Below are 23,731 nucleotides of genomic sequence, written 5' to 3'. Positions count from 1 at the left end.
GAAAAACTTTCCATGTTTTTAAATTGTGTTTTAGAAATTCCTCTATTGTAATGGCCAAATTAGTTTACTTGGGAGTAAAAACAAGAAATTGAGTCTTAGTATATCAAGGGAAATAAAAAAAAAATTCTGGAATGTTTATCTAAATCCTTAAGACAATTAGATTGATAGATTCCTATATTCTGATTGGACTTCTGTCAGTCATATGGTGATTTTTGTGACTTTGTCACTGTGAACCCTAGAATCAATATGGCAGGGTTTTGGTACAAACTTGTGTTGTTCTGCATCACTGGCTCTGTGTTACCAGCTCCTGGCCTTATTATGCTTGTCTCCATCCTAGGTGACGTTCAAGTGCTCCATGGCAGTTGTGCAGGGTCATACAGCACTGGAAGGGGTGCTGCTCTTTGGCCAAGAGCACTTTTACATCTGTGAGTGCTTTGTGTTATCCCTTCAGGAGGAAGTCTATTGTACTCGTCACTGCTTGTCCAGGTGAGTCATTCTCTCCTCCCTTCCAGAGATCTGCTTGGTCAAATTCAGTACTGGCACATGGATACCTTGAGTTTGCACAGATTTTTGGGGATTTCAAGCAGAATAATAGCACAACAAGAAGTCTTCCACCATTCCCATTTGTTACAAAAACTATTTAACATAACTAACATAGATGCTTGTTCACAGGCTTTGGAGGTGCCATGAGAACACCCATCTTCAACAGATGTTGGACAATCTCACACCTACATTGCTGGTTTTCAGTTATGCTATAGTGTTAAAATTTCTTTCTGAGTAACTCACATCTTTTATTCATATGGAACAGTTAGGACAAGGAGCCTTTAGCTTCATTGTCTCATAAGATTTTTGTTTGTTTCTCCAAGACAGAATCGTAATTAATATTTGGCACACTGCTATCATCTCTTGACTCATGATTTATTGAGAGTGATCAATATTGCAAATGAGTCTGTTAGACCAAGCTCTTTGTGCATGCTGTGTGCTCATGAGCAAAGCCCAGTGGGACAGTGAAAAGCTCAGCATTTTTACTGCCTGTCTACTCTGCATCCAAATCTTACGAAGTCTAATATCAGTCAATCTGATCAGGTGACTCGAGGATCGATCAGACTGGATCTAATAAAAGCTTAGGTTGTTTTTCTAAGGGATTTTCTGTGGGCTAGGCTTTTGATTGCAATTCTACATATACACTACTAAAATAATAATTAATTATTTGCTTAATTATTAATTCCAAGTAATTGCTGTTTACAATAGCTGTGTGTCCATATGATGCTTACCTTTGACTTGGGCTTTCAGGTTCTCCCAACAAGTTTCTTCCCTTGCTGATTCTCAGTCTCCAATGTGTGCAAAACATTGATGTCTTCCTACTTGCATATACTAAAACAACTTCAAACTTACCCTTAGCCTCCACAGGCTCTTTATTTGGGTAACTATTATAAAATCTGCCTTTAGTGTTGAGCTTTATTTATTTAGCTTTGTTTTCAATTTATGTATGTCCCAGTTGACCTTGATATCTCTTGGTATTATTTTTCTTCAAAGGAAGACTTAACCTGGAAAGCCCTCTTGAACATTTTTTTTTTGTTTCAAATTTTTTTTTTTATTTATTTTTATCATCCAGAATCAGTGATCCATTTATTTTCAACTTATGTCATAAAGACCATGCTGTGGGAGACCAGACGTGTTCCCGTTTTTCCTATCAGGATATCAAAGAGATCCATCTGATGCGCTTTCTCCTGCAGGTAGGAATTAACATGCTCAGTCATTTGAGGGGAAGCTGCAACAGCAGTAATGACATGTGACTGAAAATCACTTGCTCAGTTTCCGCTAAGACTGCTGATATGTCTTCGCTTGAGTATCAAAATGCTTTTTGTCACATCATTGCTCTATTCGCCTTTGCTAATACAATATCTTTTCTATACACACCACAGTGTTTGACCACCCTGACTGGAGTGGTTGACTTATCAATTGTTGGGTTATCAGTGTTGCATGGTTTTTTTAACCATACAAAATAGAAATTTTTGGTGTGACCCAAAGTTGAGATGAGTAGTCTTTGAATGGGACTGGGTCAAAGGTTGAGCTTATTGGTTGGAGGAGTTTTGTAGTTTAGGGTTTTTTATTGTTGTTCCATGGTCTTTTTTTGTTGTTCCAGGGTTGTTTTGTTCAGTTAATGAACTGAAAACTCAGGTATCCGTATCAGACCTGTGCTGGGACTCTATGCCAAAAACTTCTTTGAAAAAACATTGCAGAAAAAGAGGAAAGCTGATTCCCTGTGCTTTCCCTGCAGGACAGGTAGATCTGCTGCTTTGGCAGTGACTGTGCCTCAGCTGGTCTCCCCTTGTCCATGCACATATTCCAGCCCAGAGCAAAGCACTGGCCCAGTTCTGCAACGGCAACACTTGAGCAGACCTGGTTTGGAAAGCTGAGCTCCAGAGCAAATGCTGAAAGGTGTTTATTGTCATAGCTGCTCTCATATTACCTTTCTGCTTTATATTTTATTTGTGAATCATGTATGGGCCACGTGCCATCAGAGTGTTTCTCTAGGTTTGTATTGCACCTGCCACATTTGGATTGAAATTCATGTCTGTGTTCCCAGACACTACATGTTATTTATAGTTTTACTTGAATGACTTGGGGGGGAAAAGGACCTCTCACTAAATAAATAAGGGGATTATATTCAAATGCCCAGCAAAAGAAAGTATAGAGACATTTTGGGGATGGGGAAAAGGGAGCAAAGCTATCTTTCATCTTCAATTCCTCAAAGTTTTTGTGCAAAATGTCATAAAATCCCTGTTCTCCTTTGGTGCTTCTAGTCAGGAGAAACTATTTGGCAGTTCTGTTGAGCTCTGTCCTAATTTAGCAAGCAGTATGGCTGCTTTCTAAAAGAAACTCTTATTTAGAATCCCCTCTGTGTTATCTTTATCACCTAGTTGGAACTTAATGCTACTATTGTGTTATTAATCACACTGAAATTTCATGAAAAAAAATGTTTCAGAAGCAAAAGGAAAAGGTGAGTGATGGAACCAATATCTGGAGTTTGGTTTTGCTTCAAGGAAGTGTTTGAACGGCTAGTCACCTTGTGGGACCATCCCTACAAGTTGAAGAAATTTAGAATATTAGACATATTTTGCTTTAGTTCTGCACATTTGTCAAAAAAGTCAGGGTCTTTTTTTTTTAAACCTCTGAAGAACTGGACAGGCCATGATGGACCCTTTGCAGCACTAAGCTTTGTTCTGCAGCTCCTCACACTAAATTATTTACCTTTCCAGGAGGTCGCCTTGGAAATATTCTTCAAAAATGGCTACTCCAGATTTCTTGTCTTCCATGACAGTGACCGAAATAAGATCTTTAAAAGGTAATGACTAGCTCACAATAACGTGGGAATGCTCCTGGTGATGCTTGGTATACCACTCTTATTTATCCTGGTGTCAGGTGTCTGTGTTATGTTGCTGCAGGAGATTGGTTTTCCAGTTTTTCCTTGAGTTTTAATGGGTTACACTTTAGCGCTGAAATTTTCCTTTTGCTGACTTGTGGACTGTTTGGAGCATTATATAGCCATTGATTTATCAAGGGACCTAATGTGCAGGACTTTTACAGCACCCAGTGATGATATGTGTCCCTTCATCCCAGGAAATTTTGACTGTAGCTGTTTTCCTTCCTCCCGCTGAGATGAGAGCCACCTCACAGTACTGGGTGAAAGAAGGTTTCTTCCAACCCTCATAGAATCACTAGATTCTTTAAGAATAACATATTTTTGTCTCTCCAACTTTATCTTTGTAAAGTTACCTTCTAACAATGGCATTTTTTTAAAAAATTCTCCTTATGTGTTTGTCTTGTTTAATGGAACTTGAATGTAAGACTATGAAGTGATTAATTTGCACTTTTAATGTTTTCTTGCATATTATTGTCTACTGCAGTTCTGGTCATTAGATTAGGATTGCATTCACTGGCCTCTACACAGGAAAATCCACTTCAGCGCTAGTGCTTCCTGTACTAAATTCTGCAGTCCAAACTGAGCATTGGTACTGTTAATTTCTAAAGAATCACAGGAATTCCTTCTGCTCCTGAAATCTCTCAACAACCCCTATTGCAGTATTTAATAAAAAAAGTCAGTATAGATTTGTCTGTTCTTCCTTTTCAAACAGGCTGCTTAGATCCTGCACCAGGATCTGCCCCAGAGCCAGCCCTTATCTTTGCTGTCTTTGAATTCTGTCAAGAATCTCTTGGGGGAATCTTTCAAAGGCAGTTCAAGACAAGGTTTTGATCCTCAGCTGAAGGTCACCAAAAGTGTATATTTCAAGGGTATAGTTTGTCAGTCATCATAAATCCACAACAATTGTAAATATGAATGGCTGAGATGAGGGTTGGTGCCTCTTTTTGCAATTTCTGCTAAATAAATGTCTGAGTGGGTTCTTATTTTCTGACTTCAATAGCATCTTAAACCAAAAAATCCACAACCGTGTATGTAAATTCAACGTCCTGTTGGGGAAAGAAACTGCTTTTATCCAGCCCCTAGCAACTCCTTAATATTAATGTATCCTTTCGCCTATTGTCTTATAGCTCTGTCCTAGGTTATAGTCTCAGGACAATGCTGTGGCTTCCTGAAGAAAGTTGTGAGGACAAAGCAGTTATATAGATATGTAATGTGTCCTAACAACCATTTGCATAACAATAATGTGACCTTTCATATCCCCTATAGATTCTGTTCTTTCCAACCTGCTTTGAAGTCGAAGGGGATAACAGAGGAATCCCTAAATATAAGGTAAAACATAGGAAACATTGGATAATTGTAATAAGTGCAATTATGTGAATAAGTTACACCTTTAAAAAGCATATAGAAACACCTATTTGTATCCATCCCTTTAAAAATTCAAATGTGTTAGTAGGACTTCAAAAAGTATTCTAGCATACCTCATCACAGTATGAAGATGAGTGTCAAAAAGCTGACTGTGCACAGATGATTAATAATTATCTCGTTTGTATCACTTTATTGATAAACTCTACACAAATGGTTTCTGTGGGAAGAGATAGTGAGGTGAGGACAGAGCTAATCCATAATGCTTTTACATAACAATGTCTTCATTGTGTGCTCAGGGCAGACAGTGATGTACATATGGATGCTTTGGCATGTTGTATTAGCTGCACAGAAGAGATTCTAACTTGTCCCTCAGATTTACTGTGGCAGGAAAAAGTTTTCTCCTAGTGGGAGGTGCTTGAGAGAATGTTTTATGCATTCCATGAGTTAGAGTAACTTTTCTCAATTTAGGTATCTGGGGAGCACAACCCTGAGTGCCCAGTTGGTGTCCTCTGAAATGATTGCTGAGGCAGGAATTGTGTTGAGACCTGAGGTGCACATTGCCCCTGAGTTGTTGCAGCTTGTCAGCTATCTCCATTTTAATTTTCAGTCTACCCATTGCAGATAATTATCTGTCTTGTAAGTGAGCACTTTCAGTGCTGAAAGTGCTTTCACTTTTATCACCTGGCTAGCAGTACCAGTGCAATGTGGAGCCAGCTCCAGCTAGAGCCCAACCTAAGCCAGAGGTGATGGCTGGCTGTGGAGCGTGGGATCTGTTCTGTGTAAACAGCAACTGGCTCTAGGATTTCCTTTCCCCCTGCTTGCTGGGAGCTCAGGAGGTGAGAATGTCTTGAGAGAAGATGCATTAGAGCTTCAAGAAATTTGGGCATTAATTGTGCTCGTGGTTATTGGAAGAAACACTTGACTCATGATTAATCTCAGAATTTGAGAGAGGCTGCATGCCTAGATCCAAAGCAGCCTGTCCTGAATTCCAGTAAGGCTCTGCCTTTAGTTTTTTTCCACTAGCTGAGAGAAGCCCCTGCAAAACTTACTCACTCTGAGAATATAAAGGGTCTTTGGCATAGCTTTGGCTGGACCATGTCAGAGCATGAACTGAAATAAAATAAATGTAAAATTTATTTTAATCCCTGCTTAAGTATTGAAGCCAGAAAAGTTGTGTTAAAGTGGAAAGTTAGAGAAAATTACCTCAGTAGCTGTGCTTCCCTTTACCAGTCAGAACTAATGGACTGAGGACTTGATGAGTTTACTCTTCCCTTGTTTGAATTGTTGAGCTGTTTCAGAGTTGGAAAATTTCAAAAGCAGCATTTGGGGCTTCTTCCCCATCTAAGGGGACAATGGCAAACTTCCACATCTTTGCAGCTCTTCCTGCCATACATGAGACAAGGAGGCAGGCCAGATTAAATTCTTTGCCCAGACATACTATTAATAATTGCACAGTTGAAGCACGGAAAGAAGAAATTACTTGTTTGATTCATCATATGACATTGAGGTAATAGAATTTCTGGGAAATCCCTTATCAATTTTTCCACCTAGTCCATAGGAAACACACAGGAGTTCCCAGGCTCTACTGTAGTAATTTAAAAAATGAAGTGCTCCTGGCACTTTATTCCTCATTCAAATATACTTAAATGTTTGCTGTCACCATAGGTTATTATGGCCACTGCCAGCCTTTCTCATGTCCTGCCTGAGTGCTTTTACAATCTGCTCATTGCTTGTCCCTGTATTTTGCTGTTTGCAGGATGTCAGCACTCTGTGCCCTACAGATGTGATTTCAGCAAGTGAATGTGTGTGCTGAGGTGCACATGTCCATATGCACATGCCAACAGAAAGCTAGAAGTGCTGTGGGGGTACCAGACTTTTTGTCAATGCAGAAGCTGACTCTTGGATCATGGAAGTCAGTGACTCTTCTCTTAATCACTTTAGTCACTGCTTAAGTGATAAACCTGACACCCTTAAAAAGAGAAATATTTCTCCTACCCCTTCTGCATCCTCCTTGGAGAGAGACTTAGAGGCCAGCAAAATGCTGAATACAGGCAGTCATGCTGATTGTGTTGTACAACCTGGAGATTGCTGCACCTAGGTATAGCACTCAAAATCCCAAAGAACTTGCAGAATCTGGCCTCTTGATGGCATCCAGGATCACTGGCTATCTCTAAGCGTTGTGTTTGTACTGCTTAGTTACTCCTGAGCATAACAATTGTGTTTGCTGCCTCTGCTAAATTGGAGCAGGCTCGCAGTTCCTACACTGACAGTGCCTATTTGAGACTCTGAGAGCTTGGTGGCAGCCACCAGCAGCAGAAAGTTCCCAGGTCTTTTCCTCCAAATGAAACATAGTTCAACTGTTTTTCACCCTATGAAAATGAGCGGAAATAATATTTGGGGCTTAATGGCGGGAATGGATTTACTAGAAAAACCTATTGTTTAAAAGATCCCTTCATTGGACACTGCACACACAAAAGACCCCAAAAAGCCCAAACATGGAGAACAAGTTGTAGGGACAGACCCAGATGTAAATAGCCTTTTCCAAATACACATCTGGTTTAGTTGTTATGGTTTTCATTCTAGAGACCACAGATATCTATGTTGAGTTCTAAAACCAAGCTGATCTTTAAAGAGCAGAACTGCAGGAAAACAGAGGAGGAGGGAAGTCAGCTTTTTATTTGCTTGGGCTGGACTTCATGGAGCTTCAAGTTCTGTAGAGTTCCTTGGTGAATTTGAAGGATTGTCTTCTTCTGGTGTATTTGAAGGATTGTCTTCTTTTATTCTCCATTCTTCTTGGTTATCTATTGCAGTAGAATTGGGTGTGGTGAGTGAAGTGAAATTTGGCTTCTCTGGGGGGACAGGTGTCATGTTCTCCAACTTGTGCAGCTCGTCCCTCTCACCCTGGCAGGTCAGCAGGCAGGACTCGCACAGGTCTTTCTTTTCTACTAAGTAAAGCGATTCTAAACGTTTAATGGTGTCAATCGGCTCCTCTTCCTCTGCAAATTCTGGTAAAGGGTTCCTTTTTACATTCATTCTCTCAATCTTGGGGAGCTTTTTCACACTCTTCGGGATGATGGTCAAGGAGTTGTCAAAAAGACCTAGCTCAATAAGTTCCTTCAGGGCCCCAAGAGTGGTGGGAATACTCTCAAGACAGTTTAAGCCAAGGTTGAGAGTACGCAGGTTCTTGAGATGGGTCAGCTCTTCTGGCAGACCTTTTGTGGTCAGCTTGTTGTTGCATAAATTCAGGAAAGTAAGGTTGCGAAGCGTGCCTATTTCTGGGGGCAGCTCATCAATCTGGTTACTATGCAGGTCCAGCCATATCAGATTCTGGAACTTCTCAATGATGTTTGGAATCTTTCTTATCATGTTTCTGCTCAAATCAATTTCCTCCACATCAGCCAGCTGCAGAAGGACCTTGGGGAAGACAGCAATGCCCATTTTGCTCAGCTCAAGCCGGCGCCTTCCATTAAAAAGTACTCGCATTGAATTTTTGGCCGCTTTCAAGGAGATCCTTTTCCCTTGTGGACCTTTTCCTTTTCCCTTGGGCATCTCTCTGCTGACAAACAGACACCAGACCCTGTGGATAGAATGTGAGAACTCCAATAAGGCCTTTGAAAGCCATGGCTGTTAATCACAGTTATATGTTAATAACAGTTACATGTTAATATTACTGCTAGACTTTTCTGAAGTTGGTTTTCTTTGAGGTCAGAACTTTTAAACTGAAAATCTGCAACTCTGAAAATTCTTCTTTGAAGTATTTTCAGTAGGTGAAATTCTAATAATTTATAATATAATTTCATTGCAATGTGACATCTATGTTACATTACAGGGTGAAATTACAAGTGGGACACATTTGCTGTCTTTCATTCCTAAATACTGGTTTGAGCTTAGGATATAAAGAAACTGAATGAAATACATTATTATCCATCAGCCAGTAGAGGAGAGGAGAAAAATATATTGCAGGTCTCAACACAGTCCTTAGAGACTGCATTAAAAAAAGCCGTCCAAAATTCTGCCAAACCAACACTTGCCATCTTTACAGGCCTAGCATTTGCTAACAGGTTGGTTCAATTTCTTGTGTAATGGACTTGAGATTTGGGCTCTGGATGTTATTGGAAGATTAAAAGTTTAAAGGAAATTATTAAGAATTTTGTTTTGACCGGGACTCAGGAACATGATGGGCTCCTAGGCTTGCCAGAATGATTGGCAATTCATACATCACTTACAGGACAAACTGCAACAGGGATTGATGTCAGTGCTGCTTAATGCTATGTGAACCAGGCCTTGCTAAGTGTCTCCTCCTCTGGATACTCTAACCTTGTTATTTTCTTCATGCTGTGGGATAGAGAGTCTCCCACTGCAAAGGTGCCCTGCCCACAGAAAAATCCATATAGGTGTAGGAGTCAGATTTTTGATTGCTACTGATGCTCAGCATGTGTGACATGCTTCCTGGAATGAGGCCTCTAAGAGTACAGTCCACTTACTCTCTGGTTTGGTGAACTCTTTCTAATCAAAGGCCATCAAATACAGCTGCTAATTATGGTTAATGGCAAAGGAAATAGGCTGATTCCCTGGAAATTGATGGCAATGTCCCTCCCAGTGAGAGTTTAGAGAAGCGCACAGGTTACAGCTGAGTAATCTCAGGTCTGGGTGCTCTGGCATTTAATTTTGAAGAGTCAAATTGCAGCTTTGATGAATGATTATTTAGGACAAAATATAGATTTGTCGACAATACATGTCCCTATTAGAGAGACTGCACTACAAACCCTTCAGGCTTTTTGGCTACTCATTAATCATGTGTGAATACATGAAGGGGAAGCTCAAGCTACAACTAAGGCATTTCAGCTTCTTTTCAATTACATGCCATAGCCCAAATAATGCAGAAGCATTAACCCAGCTACCACCCACTCTCCCAAGAGCCCTGTAATGAGGCAGATGCTTCAGAAAGGACTGGAAGCAGCGCAGTGGATTCAGTCTTGCCCTAAGGGCGCGTTCCAAAGTAGGTTTTTTGTTATTTTACATGAAAATATTCGCAGTTAAATGTTTCTGTGTGTCACTCCCAGGTTTCTATCTCTCATGAGTACATACAGAACCATATTACCAAGAAGGTCAATGCTGTTCTATCTATATGTTGACTGGTAACTAAAGCAAAGGCAAAGTACTCCACAGTGTAAATAAGTACTCTTTTCACCTTTGTTGATGTTAGTGTAAATAATTTCCTCAGGAGTGACTAGAAAGTTCTAGAGATCAAAACAGCAGGGTTTTCTAATCACAGCTCACTCATTTTAAGGATTTTATGCAATATTCTTGTTGGCAAGTCTGTGAAGATCAAGTTGAGCAGTATGTGGAATACCAGGGCCCTGCTGCTGATACAGAGCACCCTGAGTCCTTTCTGGTGCACAGAGGTGAGGTCACCACCATGCTTCAGGACAAGATCTGTAGGGGAGCTTTCTTACATGCTGGCAGAATGGAAAGAGACTTTCAGCTTCCTGTAATTGACATGAACCAGATGAGCTTTGGGCCTGACTTTTTCTTGTTAGAATTTTGTGTTGGATGAGTTGACCAAGACACTGAGTGTTTTTTGATAAATGAAGCTTGTCAAATAAGTATGCTTTTAAAAAAATGAACGGGGGCCTCAAGGAAAAAAATTTTTTTTTTTTCCTAACTTTAAAATTATAATTTATTTTTAAATGCTTTTTAAACACATGTTTAAATCTCAGAAAACATTGCATTCTGTTCCTAAATTTTTTTTCTATTACTTTTTATTTAAAATCTAAAAGGAGAACATCGAGCCAAAATATTTTCTTTCCCTATTTCACAAAATACCATCTAGGCAGGGAATCGTTCATCTGTGCCCCTGCTCTGGCGCCGGGGCCCCTCTGCGCTGTGTGTGCCTGGCAGCACTAGAGGGAGCCTGGCGTACAGGGCTGAGCGATTGCTGCAGCTCAGCCTGCTGGGTTTGAGTATTTCTCTGTCAATAACTCTCTCCAAGCTGCTATTAAGTTTGAACCTGGACCTTTCAAGTTTTAAACAAGTCCAAACAAACAGTTCAGTGTGATTTCTCTCTTTGTATGATGCACTGCATAATGTGCAGACTCCAAAGAGTTTCTTCCCACAGCCTACTTCAGCCAGATTTTTTTTACATCCAGCTGTGAACCTCTCAGATGCACTGATCAAGTCCCTAAGGAGTGCTCACTCTAAGTGCTACTTAGTTTGGGTTAAAAGTTGGGGCCATATTTCAAACTTAGAAAAATATGACTTGCAATTCCAAAAATAGGGATTAGTACTAGAGGACTGCAGAAACATTTTAGTGTGTTTAAGAACTTGAAGAGGATGAATAGCTCTCCTGCCTCTGCATGCTTGTAAACTAATTATCAGTGTTTTACAGGGCTGTAGCTGGAGATAATGGAGCTTACTTAGCCATGTCTCATTATCTTTGGTTCTGTGTAAGAGGGCTCTAGTTCTGTAGCCACTGATATTAAAAAATTTAGGAATCACAGGAGTCCTCCTTGTTTAAATGTTGATTATGCCTCAGTGCATCTCCTGGAAAGGCAGAGGGAGAGGTACATGTGCTGCCCTACCATCTAAGAAATGGTGATAAGAATTTCCACCTGTTTTCTCTAAATGTGCACTGCACTGCTGGCTTCACCCTCTGAGTTGTTGGCAAGCCTTTTCCTCAGGTGGAGCGTGCTGTATTTCTGTCTAAGATCTCACTAAAATGGATCTTGACTAGAAAACCCTTTCCCTTTCTATCTACACTTGTTAGAATCTTTGGCCTGGATGGGCTTTAAAAAACCAAAGCTTTAGGAGTGTTTAACAGGCCCAGAGTTTAGAGGTGGATCTGATACAGAAATTAATAGAAAATGTGTGTCACGGATGTCATGCTGTCTGTGGTGCTCACTGTTGCTGGGAGCTGCAGGGATAGAACAGACCTGAGCATCACTACTAAGACTGTCAGTGTCTCTCTGAGGCAAGGAAGGACTGGGGATTAGTCCTTATCTGCACTTATGCACTTGCACAGGGGTCAGTCATGACCCATTGTATCTTAAGCCTTCCCTTAGAAGTTCTGATCCCAAAAGACTGCATATTTGAACTCTGAACATCTCTTTCCTTTCCCAGCCCAGGCTGGAGCAGAACTGGCCTTCTGCCCGTAGCACTGGTTGGTGCTTTGGGACCTGCTTCTCCATGGTTCTGCCTGTTACTTTCTTCTAGAGCTGGTGCTTCCTGGTTCACTGCACTCAAAGCTGCACAGGACCATCTTGAGCCCATCTTGATCTACTCTGTGAGAATTTCCTCTTGGAATTCTGCATGCTGCAGAGCAGGCCTGGCAAGCCCAGCAGAGCTCTGCATTCCCTGCACACCTCTGTGGCAGGAAGGCTGTGAGGTGACGTGTGCTAATTCACCCATGGAATAGGTGATACTACCATCTATAGTGAAATATTTGCATGCAGAGCTTAAAACCATCATTTGTACAGCAAATGATTTTGTGTGAAGCCAAACCATTCCACCTCCCTGCTCACAAGCCTGTTACCATTTCTTGTTGTTGGATGTGATCTCTTGTGGAAGAGATTAATTCAATGACCGTCTTAAATGCAGTCTTAAGCAGTCAGGTTTAGACTAAATTGCACCATGAGTAAATAGTTTGAGAAAAGTTTCCTTTCATAATATTCTTATTTTCCAGGTGACTTCAGGGCCACTGTATTACCACCCAGTGCAAAGTTACTTGCAAAACAAAGGCCCACCAAGAATAAGCAAAAACATTGTTTCATCTTAACAATCCTGCCAGGCTGACCCCTGTGTATGATCTTACCAGCTAAGTAGCTTGAAAGGCCCAGAGGATGAGGTGCAGATGTCACAAGCTGCTCGGTTTTTCTCAGTAGTGTGGGGTGGTACTGTGCAGGTGTCCTCTGTCCGCTCTTCTTTGAATAATGAATTAGTCTTTCAGTCTGTAAATAAAGCCATGAGCATGAAACGCAGGACAGTTTCCTTTGCACAGTCCTGTGGATTCAGAATGGTACTTCCTTGATGGAGAATGGCAGCTCTTCAAGCTTGTGTGAGCATGCTGGTGAGGAGTGGCTAAAGGGTTCCCCCAAGCCCAGGGTCCTGCTATTCAGTGTTGCTTCTGCAGCTTATGAAACTTGTGTAACCAAGCAACAGGAGTGCTACACCCTTGGAGATCATTAGCATAATGGTTGGTTCCAGAATGCAAGATCGAGCTGGATGGAAAAGAACTGAATGGCGTGCCCTGCTGGAAATGTTGTGCTTAAAATTAGGCCAAAAGAAAAAGCATCTGGAGCTCATTAGATGCTGTTAGTCAGCTTCTAACATTGCCTTAACACTGTCCATTTTAGTCACTTGACTATTTCATTTTACTTGGCTGTAGCAGAGTGAGAGATACTTGTCTGTGTGTGTTCAAACTCACGATGTTTGTGATATCATCCCTACCACGTGCCAGATGGGATAGATGTGGACACAGGAGGGAAGGCTCATTCCATGCTGCAGCAGAGAGTATTGAGCTGCAATTTATCTGTTCATATGCATCTATCTGCCATATCTATCAGTGACCCTTCAAAAGTGCGCTTGGTATAATGACTTCCATCTGGAGCATGTGAATTTGTTGAAATTTGTCCTTATGACTGAAGTTACCAAGCTCAAGCTTTTAGTAACTGATCACAATAATTTCAAAATAATATCTGAAAGAAATCCTACTATGGATGAGAAGAAGCTGAGTGGTTTGTTTGGGTATTCTTTACGGGAGATGCAACATTGAGACCTCTCTTGCTCATAACAGGACCAGGATATTATTGGCATAAAGAAGCTGATGATGTTAATGTCTGATTCCAGGGATGGAGATTGCATTCTGCTTACCTAAACAAATTAACTGGATTTACTTGATGTGTTTCTTCATGACCTGAAGTATGCCTGAGTGCAGCATCTCCACGGTGGAAATGTTATCCCTTTGGTTTAAGCACTGTGAATGCACATGTTCCATACACGAGGGAGATTCCTTTCTCCCCCCCTCCAGCCCTTTCAAGACACCCTGCTTCAAGGAGCCCTACTTGAATATGATGTTTATTTTTTTATTTTGAATTACATCTCAATTCTTTAGCACAGATTAAGCATAACCAGAAGGTGGACTGATACAGTTAAACAAGGAAGATGCTGTACCTTTAGAGTAAAGTAATCTAACCTAGCACTCTTCTAAGTTTGAGAGAGATAGATTATTTCATAAGGGAAAGTTGGTATTTCTTTTCAAGGCTTTTTTCCTGTGTTAATAGTATGCCTTAAACCTAAGTTGTGGGTTACCAAAAAGGAGATTTTTCTTACAATATCCTTGGTAGTTGCAAAGTTTTTTAAAGAAAAGTTGGTTTAGGAGAGCCTTGGCACAGTTTTTTAGACTGTAGTCTGAGGGATGGAAGGAAAAAAAAAGAAAATTAAGGCAGAAATCTAAGAATCTATTAAATTTATTGGAATTTTTGCATTTATTTTAGTAAGAGCAAAATCTTATCCTTTGAGATTATCTCATCTGCAATGAATCTCCAAATGGGTTGAGGTCCACCTGTCTCTAGCAAATGGCACACTCACTATCCAAGGGTGAGATCATAGTCTGATGTTAATGGAAGAGGGATTAATAAATCACATATAGAGTAGCCAAAGGTGGATCATCATTAGTACACATCGTGTTTACATTCTGCCATGGCTGGTATCCTACAAATACCTTATAAATTAAAATATAGATAAGTCTGTAGGTACTTCTCTTGAGTTCATATAATTTCACTCCCTCTGGAACTGCAGTTATTTATCTTGATAAAGCACTTCAGTTTCTTTTACAAACCAGCCTTTGATTACATATTTATTTTTAAATTCACTTACTGCAGTTGGGTAGCTGACCTTCATCTACACTGAGCTTTTGCTGTGCTGACTAGAGAGGTGTTGGCCGGAAAAATGTTATTTGATTATCAGGGAGAAGTTTGGAATAGGCTTTAGCTGCCTGCAATGCAATTCTTGTTTTGAGACCCTGAGTCAACAGAGGAGAGTGAAGAATTTCAGATCTCTGGGGAATTGGAGGGAGCATCCTCTGAGACCCCGAAAGATGGATTTTACAGGGGAGGGACTACATTTAGCCTGGCTTATTTTCATGACATGGTGAACTTGTCAACAGCTTTGAGTTATGTAGTGGCTCCCAAAGTCAGCAGGGAGAATGATTTTGACCCTTGTGTGGTCCTATTAGCTGTTTAAGGCTTGTGATGACTAGAGCAAGTGTTTCACTAGGGGGTCATGGCACCCACAAATCAACATATGTATATTTGTATAACATCCACACAAGACTGGCCCAGTTTAGTCTCATGTGAAGCATTTTATAATGCTCTCCCCTGCTCTCTAACTTAACCAGAAATCCAAAATAAACCTGGATGGTTTTAGTGAGAAAGTATGCCCCTGTGGAAAGGGAAGAACCTCACTTGATCACTCTGTAACAAACAGCCTAATCCAACCACACTTCAAGTAATGCCAGGAATCCTGATCCTGTTACATCCCTTTAAGATACCCTCTCTGAGTTCCAAATGTGTCTTGGAGGCCTTACAAAGGCCACTGGGGCAGCGCTCTGTGAAATGCACAGTGAGTGTGAGAGGACTGTATTTTAAACGGTAAGTGTTCATGGTACTGCTTTTGTACTTCGGAGTTCCCACGTTCATGAGCCATGTGTTGCTCAAACTGGGGGTGCAACACAACTACTCAATAGAATTCCCTCTGGTTTACACTGTGTAAATTGTATATGCTAGTCTTTTTTTGGACAAAGAGTGAAGATGATATTTTTCTGTACTGGACATGAACTCTACACCTGTGTGTGTACTGGTTTCCAGAAACATAGCCTATCATTATTAGGTTTCAAATGCTTAGCAGGAGACTTAAGCAAAGCTTAGGAATTGTAGACCATGTGCTAGAATTCCTCCTGGCTTTCATGTTTATGCATTCAAAGCCCTTCTCTTGGACACACGCTTTTCTCTAAGCAAAGAATAAAATAAATAATGTGTAAACCATAGTGCTTTTCCTGTATGTACACTATTAAATGGTCCATGATTGAATAAGCAGCAAAATTATTCATAAGCATGAGAGGTGGTTGGCAAGAAAACACTACTGCCAATTCAATAAAATGGTGATGATCATAGAGAATTCTGGTGTTTTATTTAGATCTTTGAAGCTACTTTAAGCCTTGCTTTGTGGATTTCTAATGTGGTCCAATACAGAACACAGGAGTAAAAAGTAGCAGTTAGTTGTTCCTGCAGTAGTTTTGTAATCTAGGCTGTACAGATATCCTTACACTTCATGAAGTGAAGTGACTGACTCTGAGCTGGCCCCTTAGGATTTGTTTTACTCTTGAAGGGAAGAGCCTCTCTTACCACCAGTATCACATCAGTAAGCCTGTTTACTTTGACAGATGAAAAGTCTCTTCAATCTGTGTACTGGTTTTGGCTGGTATAGAGTAAATTTTCCGCGTTGTAGAAGAAAATCACATTTGGATTTGTGCTGGGAGCAGTGTTGATAATTCAGGGATCTTTAGATACTGCTGAGCAGTGCTTATACAGGGTGAAGGCCTTTTCTGTCTCTCAAACTGTTCCATCAGGACCATGGGGAGGCTTGGGGTGCGTGAAACCTTGGGAGGGAACGCAGCCAGGACAGCTGATCCCCAGTGGCCAAAGGCACGTTCCACAGAAAACTGTGTCACACTGGGCATATGAACCTGGGGGAGTAAGAGGCCGGGGCATTCCCAGAGATGACATTTGTTTTCATAAGTCATGGTTACATGTGATGGAGCCATGGAGATGGCTCAATGCTGGCCTGCCAACGGGAAGTAGTGAGTGAATTCCTTGGTTTGTTTTGCTTGCGTGCACGTCCTATGCTTTATCTGTTAGACTACCTTAACCCACAAGTTTTCTCACTTTTCCTCCTGTAATTCCTTCATCCCTATGCAGGGACAGTGCCTAAGGGGCTGTGTTGGGCTCATTTACCAGCTGGGGCTAAACCATGATAATCCAGTTGTCACTTGTCTCAGTTTGGTCTCTAGATGTTGACAAGAACAAGTCCATGGTCTTCAGATAATGACATACGTTCTGGTTCAGTGCAGTTGAAATGAAACTTTTGTTTCCTCAGAACTTTTGACTCTTATTTTCAAGTGAATTCCCCTGCTTTTTGTTGATCTGGGTTATTTTTTTTAAGTTTTAATATCAAGTTGCATTTTGAGAAGCAAAAATGTGGAAATGACATGTTTATTACTTTAAAAAATATTAAAATGGCAATCCACTCTTTAAGAATGATGTTGGTTTCAAAGTGGATTGTGCAACAAAAGTCTTTGACATGGAGACTGAGAGAGTTTTGTTTTTAAGTCCGTGTTTTCTGAATGCTTCAGAAAAGCATGAGCTTTTGAGAATAAAGGTTTAGAATAGAATAGAATCAGGCAGGCTTAATGGCACCTGTCATTAGCACTCTATAGTTTTACAATGGCATGAGGCTGGGAATACAAGCTGAGCAGTGTGGCTTGTCTCAGAACAGCACTAACCTAATCAACGACACTCTGATTTTGGAATTATTTGGTCAATGATGAAACTTCAGCCTTCTAGCCTTGGTGTTCTCTCTTTCTGTGTGATGGGAGCAGGGGGCACAGGGAGCACAGATGTTAATGTGCTGACTTTCTCTTATTGTCCTGAAGTAGGCTGTTTCAATCAAATGTTTGTTCCATACAGGAAACACTCAGGAGGGGAAAAGACAATGCTCCAAAAGTGGCAGGTAAGCAAAATCTTGGCTGCACGTATTTAAGCAAAGAATTCCACCACACAGATACGTCTGCACACAGATGTGTGTGTGTGTACACATGTACCTCAAGGCCTAAGCTGTTCTCTCACTGCTGGAGGTGAAGTTGTTGGCAAGAGGAGCACAGTATTTACATCTGGTTATTGCAGAGTTTTTGCTCCTCCTGCTATGAAACATATGGTGCTACTGTCTGGCAGATTAAGTGTGATTTTATGCACATTTTTAAATTGAGACCAAAGAGAGCCACCTAGTTGAATGCCTGTTCACAGATCATCTATACAGCTAAATGACTGCACTGATGTTTTGCTGAGCTGGGAGACATGTTTACTTTTCAGTAGCCATGATCTTGGTGACTCAAGGCAAATGAAGAAATCCATACCTTTTTGCTCATATGTAGCACTTTGTGCAGCCTTTTCTGTATAGGCAGTTGTCCAGGATTTTCCAATATCCAGTCTGCATGCATTTGGCTCACTTTTAAATCAAGAAAAAATGCTCTGTTATGCAAATACAGCATAAAAGCACTGTGTGATTATAGACAAATTCAAATGGCCTGTCTGAAGAAGAGACGGAATGAAGACAGGTTCTGTGGAAGGGACTGTTGTGTAAGAGGTATTGTGTTGATCTGAATGGGAGAGGATGATTGATTTCACTATTTTACATAGTTCTTGTCCTGGTGGACCTGGGAGCCACAGGCCTCTGAGGGTGCTTTTGCATGGTTTTTTAGGGGCAGAGTCTGGAGATTTTAATGCTTGTTTCCCTTCCCTGCAGAAGAGGGAGATCAGCAACTTTGATTACCTCATGTACCTGAACACTCTGGCTGGCCGCAGCTACAATGATTACATGCAGTATCCTGTGTTTCCATGGGTCCTTGCTGACTACCACTCTGAGGTCAGTGGTGGCTGCAGAATTCCATACTTTCTATGGTAGCAACTGCACAAAGGATTGATGAATGATGCCATTGAAGCAGAGGGGTCTAGACCAAAGGTTTAAAATTTGAAGTAGTTAGTTTGAACTGTACTGATTCCATAAGATTAACTTTATCTACAAGTCAGCAGACTGAGGATCACGTTCCACGGATGAACATCTGTTTAATACAGACCTAGTTAAGGACATGCTGCATCAGCTCAGCAGATAGGCATGGACAGGTTTCTGTGAACACAGAGGAATAGTTTTGGATAGAAAAGCCTTAAGAGTAATTTAGAACCTGCCAGGTCCTTTATTTGTGAAGTTCCAGAGGAGGGTAAACCTGTAACCTTCTTGCATGAGTGAAACTTCCAACAGAGCCTTGCCACCTCCCAGTGTCACTGGGATAGTTATGATGTCTAAGATCTTAAAATCTGCATCTCTGCTGTGTTTCTTTTCAGACTCTAAACCTCACTGATCCTCATACATTTCGAGACCTGACAAAGCCCATGGGAGCACAGACTGTGGAGAGGAAACAAAAGTTCATCCAGCGCTTCCATGAAGTGGAAAAAAGTGAGGGTGAGTGTTTTAGGAGGCTAATAGACAACAGAGGCTTGAGTCCTGTCAGAGCACCCAAAAACTTTGCAGATCTGTGGCTAAGGGAAACACCATGCCAAGGAGAGCCTCTCTCACTGCTGTATACAAACTGACAATTCAAAGAGAAATGTGTCTTTGAAAAAAATGCAATTACGGCCTTATGTGCCTTGTACTGCTGCATTCTATTCTCTTCCCTTTGACAGGAAAAAAAAAGCTACAGCAGAAAGCAATGTTCCCAAAAAATTGTGCTGTACAGTTTTTCTGTAACAAAACAAAGCTGCACACATTGGTCTTACTTGTTAGCTAAGCCACATGTAGGAGGCTGCTGCACGCAGGTTAACAGCTACCTTAAGAAAAGGAAACAGAATGTTGAGGCTGTTGACCTCTGGAGATCAAGTGGCACTACTAGAGAATGGGATGTTTTTGAAAGTTAAAGGCCTTGTTCTTCAGAAAATGAAATGTGGAAGTCAAAAAATGAACATAGTTCAGTAGTAACTGTGCACATTCAGTGCATGTAGTCAGTGCAAGGGGTGCTGAAGCTCACAGGTCTTTGAACACATCTGCTTAAAATACCTGTTCCCTGTTTAGTTGTGTTGTGGTAACTGGATGCTATGGGCTTGAAATGGTGGGGGTTTTTTACTGGAATCTGATTTGTGTGCAATTTCCAGGAGACCTGTCAGCCCAGTGCCATTACTGTACTCACTACTCATCAGCAATTATAGTGGCATCTTACCTGGTGCGAATGGAGCCATTTACCCAGACCTTCTGTTCTCTGCAGGTAAGGGGCAAGATAACTTCCCTCCTGCTCCTTGTTATGAACCGTGCAGTGAGTTACTGTGGCTGTATAATGAAGGAGGATTAGTTCTCCTGACTATTGATGTACTCTGTATGTGGACTTGGGGCTTACTTGGGGCAGCATTTATGCCATGAAAGTTGAATTCAGTGAAAACAGCTTAAGGAGACTATGGCTGATGCAAGGGAGAAGGATTATTTAGCTTTGTGAGAGCTGAGGCACGTGAACAAATAGATGTTTTATTGCTTGTCTGATCATAAGCTTCTGGCTTTGGGGCACATGAGACTTGGTATGATATTCTGTAAGATGAGGTCTTCTAAGCCCAAGTACAGCCATGCAGCTACTGGCAAGTGCTAGGAGCTTGTTGTAGTGACATTAAGAACATTCCTGGGCCAGGTGAGGACATGTAGGTTATGGTAGGTATGAAATTATAGGGATCGTGGGATCGACTTCCTGAAGAAGTGGGATGAGATTACATCCAGTGCTCCAGAAGGAATATTTTGTGTAATCTTGTTCTGAACTTGTTACTATTTATATAGTGCCAAGCTGATTTCACCATGGAATTGAATTTATGGAAATTGAATGTTGTGTGTACCTTTCCCACCTCCCCAGCATACAGGGGCACCAAATTTCCTGATTGCCCTTTTCAGCAGGCAGTTGGTAATGCTCAAGCAAATACACTTGGGCTGTAGCAGAGAGTTGTTACTGTCTTCTCTGTAATTTGTTGTGTTATAACAGGGTCTACCAGGAGGACCAATCCTCCAAGTTATATTTTTAGAGAGTATCTTGCTGAAATCTACCTAGCCTTATGGAGAAATACAGGAAGATAGCTTGGCCAGAATATTTCACACTTGGAAAGTGCTGTATGCATAGTGTAGGATGGCCATGTCTCCTGCAGCTTTCCACGTTGCTTTGCTGTTGTGGTTTGGGTTTTTTTCCAGTGAAGTAATACAAATAAAGTGCTGTGTTAATTAAGTAATAAGCCCTATGATATTGGCTGTTACCAGCAGTAGCTGATGGGTTAGTGAACCACCTGAGGCAATGGTTGCCATCACACTCTGTGAGCCATATGTTAGCTGCAGTCATGAATGACTGTGGAGCAGTTATTTCTTGTTGTAAACAACAAAGGCTGTTGGATCTCCCTGGCACACTTTTCATGCATAATGAGTTCACAGTCTGAGTGAATGCTTTGTGGCTGTGTTTGTGTGAGCAGCAGGTAACCAGCAGTTTTGTGAGCATAATTATCTTCAAAGGCTATTGAGATCTCAAACACGCAAAAAATGTTCTGGGTGTGAACCCACTAAAAGAAACTGCTGAACTCCTTCTGTTCTTATTCTTTTGCTTTTATGTTGGTGCATGTTCTGCTGAGCTCAGTGTTGTCATGTTCCCCAGGTGACTGGTCCTGTGGTAGCTCAGGAATTGCTAACTGGGAGATGCTTTCAGGCAAACAGCAGATCTGAGAACTGTGTGATCAAGTCAATGTCAGGTTGCAAAAAGAGAACTCCCACACTTAAACCCTTGGAAGGGTGCTACTGCCTTTGGGAGCTTTGAAAGTTTCTCAGATTCTTAAAAAGTGAAAAAGCTACATATATATCTGCAAATGGGTAGTCTGAATACATGACAAGGACATGCAACAATTTGGGTGCACTCTCTGTGGAAAATTTATGTTGGCATAACATTTTGTCTCTCGAGTCAAACAGTTGATTTGCACCTGACCACAGAAGCATTGAAGTGAGGAAGCATTGCCTTCAGTAGTGGGACTGTACAGGAGAAACCTTATTTCACTTTTTTTAAGTGTATTGAAATCTGGCTCTGGATAAAAGTTTGCATGTGCTGTTCATATTGTACTGGAATGGAGGAAAAATTGGCTTTTCAAACAGGTATTGGTTGGTACCTCCTGGGATTCTTTTCAAGAATTGGTCTCAGCACCACAAAAGAGCAGTAAGGTTTCCATGTCCAGTGTCTTTATTGGAAAGGCATTCTAGAACCTGCCCTCAATACTGAAATTTGCTTTTGATCAATTCAACTCTTTTATCCCCTTTTATTCTTATCCCACTCTTGCATTTCAGCTATCAGGTTGACTTTTCCTGACATTTCCCTCTCAAAAGTACTTATAGAGAGCAGGGTCTTTACTCCTCATGGTGTTACTGACCCTTGAGCAGTCACCACCAGCAGGGAACAACTTCTCAGCATCTCTGGGCAAGTCTTTGCACCTTCATAAGCAACTCTTAGAAACACTGAGGTCTTTGGGTCTTGAGCAGCACCAAGGTGATGGATGCTTAGTGTTACAAACTTGTGGAGTTCTGACTTCTCTCTGGAGACCATTTTGCCTACTTCCTTTGTATATATCCCGCTGGACTGTAGTTTTAAAAAGCATATTTTTCCAGTATTTTTGATGTCAGTAAGGCCTCTACTGAAAGGAAAGAAAACAGACTTACTCTGTCTAGCTGTAGAAAAGTCATAAGAGTTCGTTGTCTTGCAATCTAAAAGCATAAAGCAATTCTTGATTCTCTTTTTCCCTTTCAGTGCAGTTTTTGCATTCATAGAGAGAGAAAACTCATTAATTCTGATATAAATATATGCAAATAAATTTATTAATATAGGAAATGGGAAAATCAGTTATTGCTTCCTTTATAAATAATACAGGCTTAAGTTTTAAAGATATTACTTTTCCCTAAAATGAATTAGACAGCCAGGGAAAAAATCACATTTTTTCGTGGTGGTAATATCTTTAACCAGATTTGTCGCGCTAACAGCATTTCCTATGTATATATTATTTTTATTTAATACAGGTAATCTTTTTATTACAAATCATATTGTTTCTCAGGAGATTACCACCAGCTCTCATAAAAGCTGCAAAAAAAGATGAAAAAGCATCAATCACCACCAGACACAGCACACTGTGTGCAGATTAAATATACAAAGCCCTTTAATATGCTTCAATGAGATACTTGTTAGCTGTTGATTTATTTATAGTCCTCCTTCTACTCTGTTTTAATTTCAATTTGAATTTGACTCCAAGGGTCCCTGCCTAATAATGATCAAGAGCAAGATGACCTTGTGCATCAGATTAACTCCAGATAGGCTTGCTCATGTGATTAGCCACTTTTTCACTCTGTCCCTTGAATGGGTGTGGGAAGGCTTCACAATTGTCACTGGTATAAGGAAGAAGGACGAGGAGCTAAAGCAGAACTGTGCTGTCATTTAAAGATGAGGCTGGACCAGAAGCCTGACCAGAATTCACCTTAGGGGAAAGAGGGGTGGGATCTTTCCATCTGGAATATATGTTGAGTTTTGGTGTGAGTCTATCTCAAAAAACAAGCAAGGAGTGGGGCTTCAGCACTTGGGATTTATTGACTACTGTCTTCTGATAACTGTTTCATGAGAATATTTTCTCCCTAAAAAAAGATATGGCAAAAATTACTTCTTGACTTGCAGTTGCCAGACTGAGCAGAGCAGATCTAAAGGAGTTGAAACCTAAGTGTGCAAGTATGCAGGGGGAGCCAAAAGGGCAGTGAATCTTGCAAAATTGGCAAATATGTTTTTAATGCAGCAGAATGCTCACCCTGAAGTCCTTTGGTCTGTCTCCATTTCACAGGGTGGGAGTTTTGATGTTGCAGACCGGATGTTTCACAGTGTCAAGAGCACGTGGGAATCAGCATCAAGGGACAACATGAGTGATGTCAGGGAGCTCATCCCTGAGTTCTTTTACTTGCCAGAGTTCCTAACCAATGCAAATCACTTTGAACTTGGTAAGTTCTAGAAGGGACATAAGTGTTCTTCCAGCATCCTACCAAAAGGAGAGATCCAGATCATATGTTAAGAGTTGGTCTCTGGAC

The 23,731-nt window shown here is 40.9% G+C and overlaps 2 protein-coding genes across 2 annotated transcripts in view; one reads left to right on the top strand and one right to left on the bottom strand.

Moving 5' to 3' along the window:
* The window catches only part of WDFY4 (WDFY family member 4), a 114,260-nt gene that overhangs the window by 72,265 nt on the left and 18,264 nt on the right, over positions 1-23,731 (top strand). The window contains exons 45-53 of the mRNA XM_063163594.1: positions 338-486; positions 1,616-1,736; positions 3,264-3,349; positions 4,694-4,756; positions 17,533-17,575; positions 18,368-18,487; positions 18,964-19,081; positions 19,768-19,877; positions 23,491-23,644. Coding sequence (XP_063019664.1) covers positions 338-486; positions 1,616-1,736; positions 3,264-3,349; positions 4,694-4,756; positions 17,533-17,575; positions 18,368-18,487; positions 18,964-19,081; positions 19,768-19,877; positions 23,491-23,644 — 964 coding nt within the window. The remainder of the gene's footprint in view (positions 1-337; positions 487-1,615; positions 1,737-3,263; positions 3,350-4,693; positions 4,757-17,532; positions 17,576-18,367; positions 18,488-18,963; positions 19,082-19,767; positions 19,878-23,490; positions 23,645-23,731) is intronic.
* Positions 7,487-8,354, bottom strand: LRRC18 (leucine rich repeat containing 18). Its single transcript, XM_063162807.1, has one exon. It carries the CDS (start codon positions 8,339-8,341, stop codon positions 7,487-7,489), a length of 855 nt encoding a protein of 284 aa, XP_063018877.1. The 5' UTR covers positions 8,342-8,354.

This window comes from Melospiza melodia, chromosome 9, assembly GCF_035770615.1.
Source record: "Melospiza melodia melodia isolate bMelMel2 chromosome 9, bMelMel2.pri, whole genome shotgun sequence".
NCBI classification, from domain to species: Eukaryota; Metazoa; Chordata; class Aves; order Passeriformes; family Passerellidae; genus Melospiza; species Melospiza melodia.
Note: the sequence above shows the minus strand (reverse complement) of the source record. Positions and strands in the feature narration are given on the sequence as shown.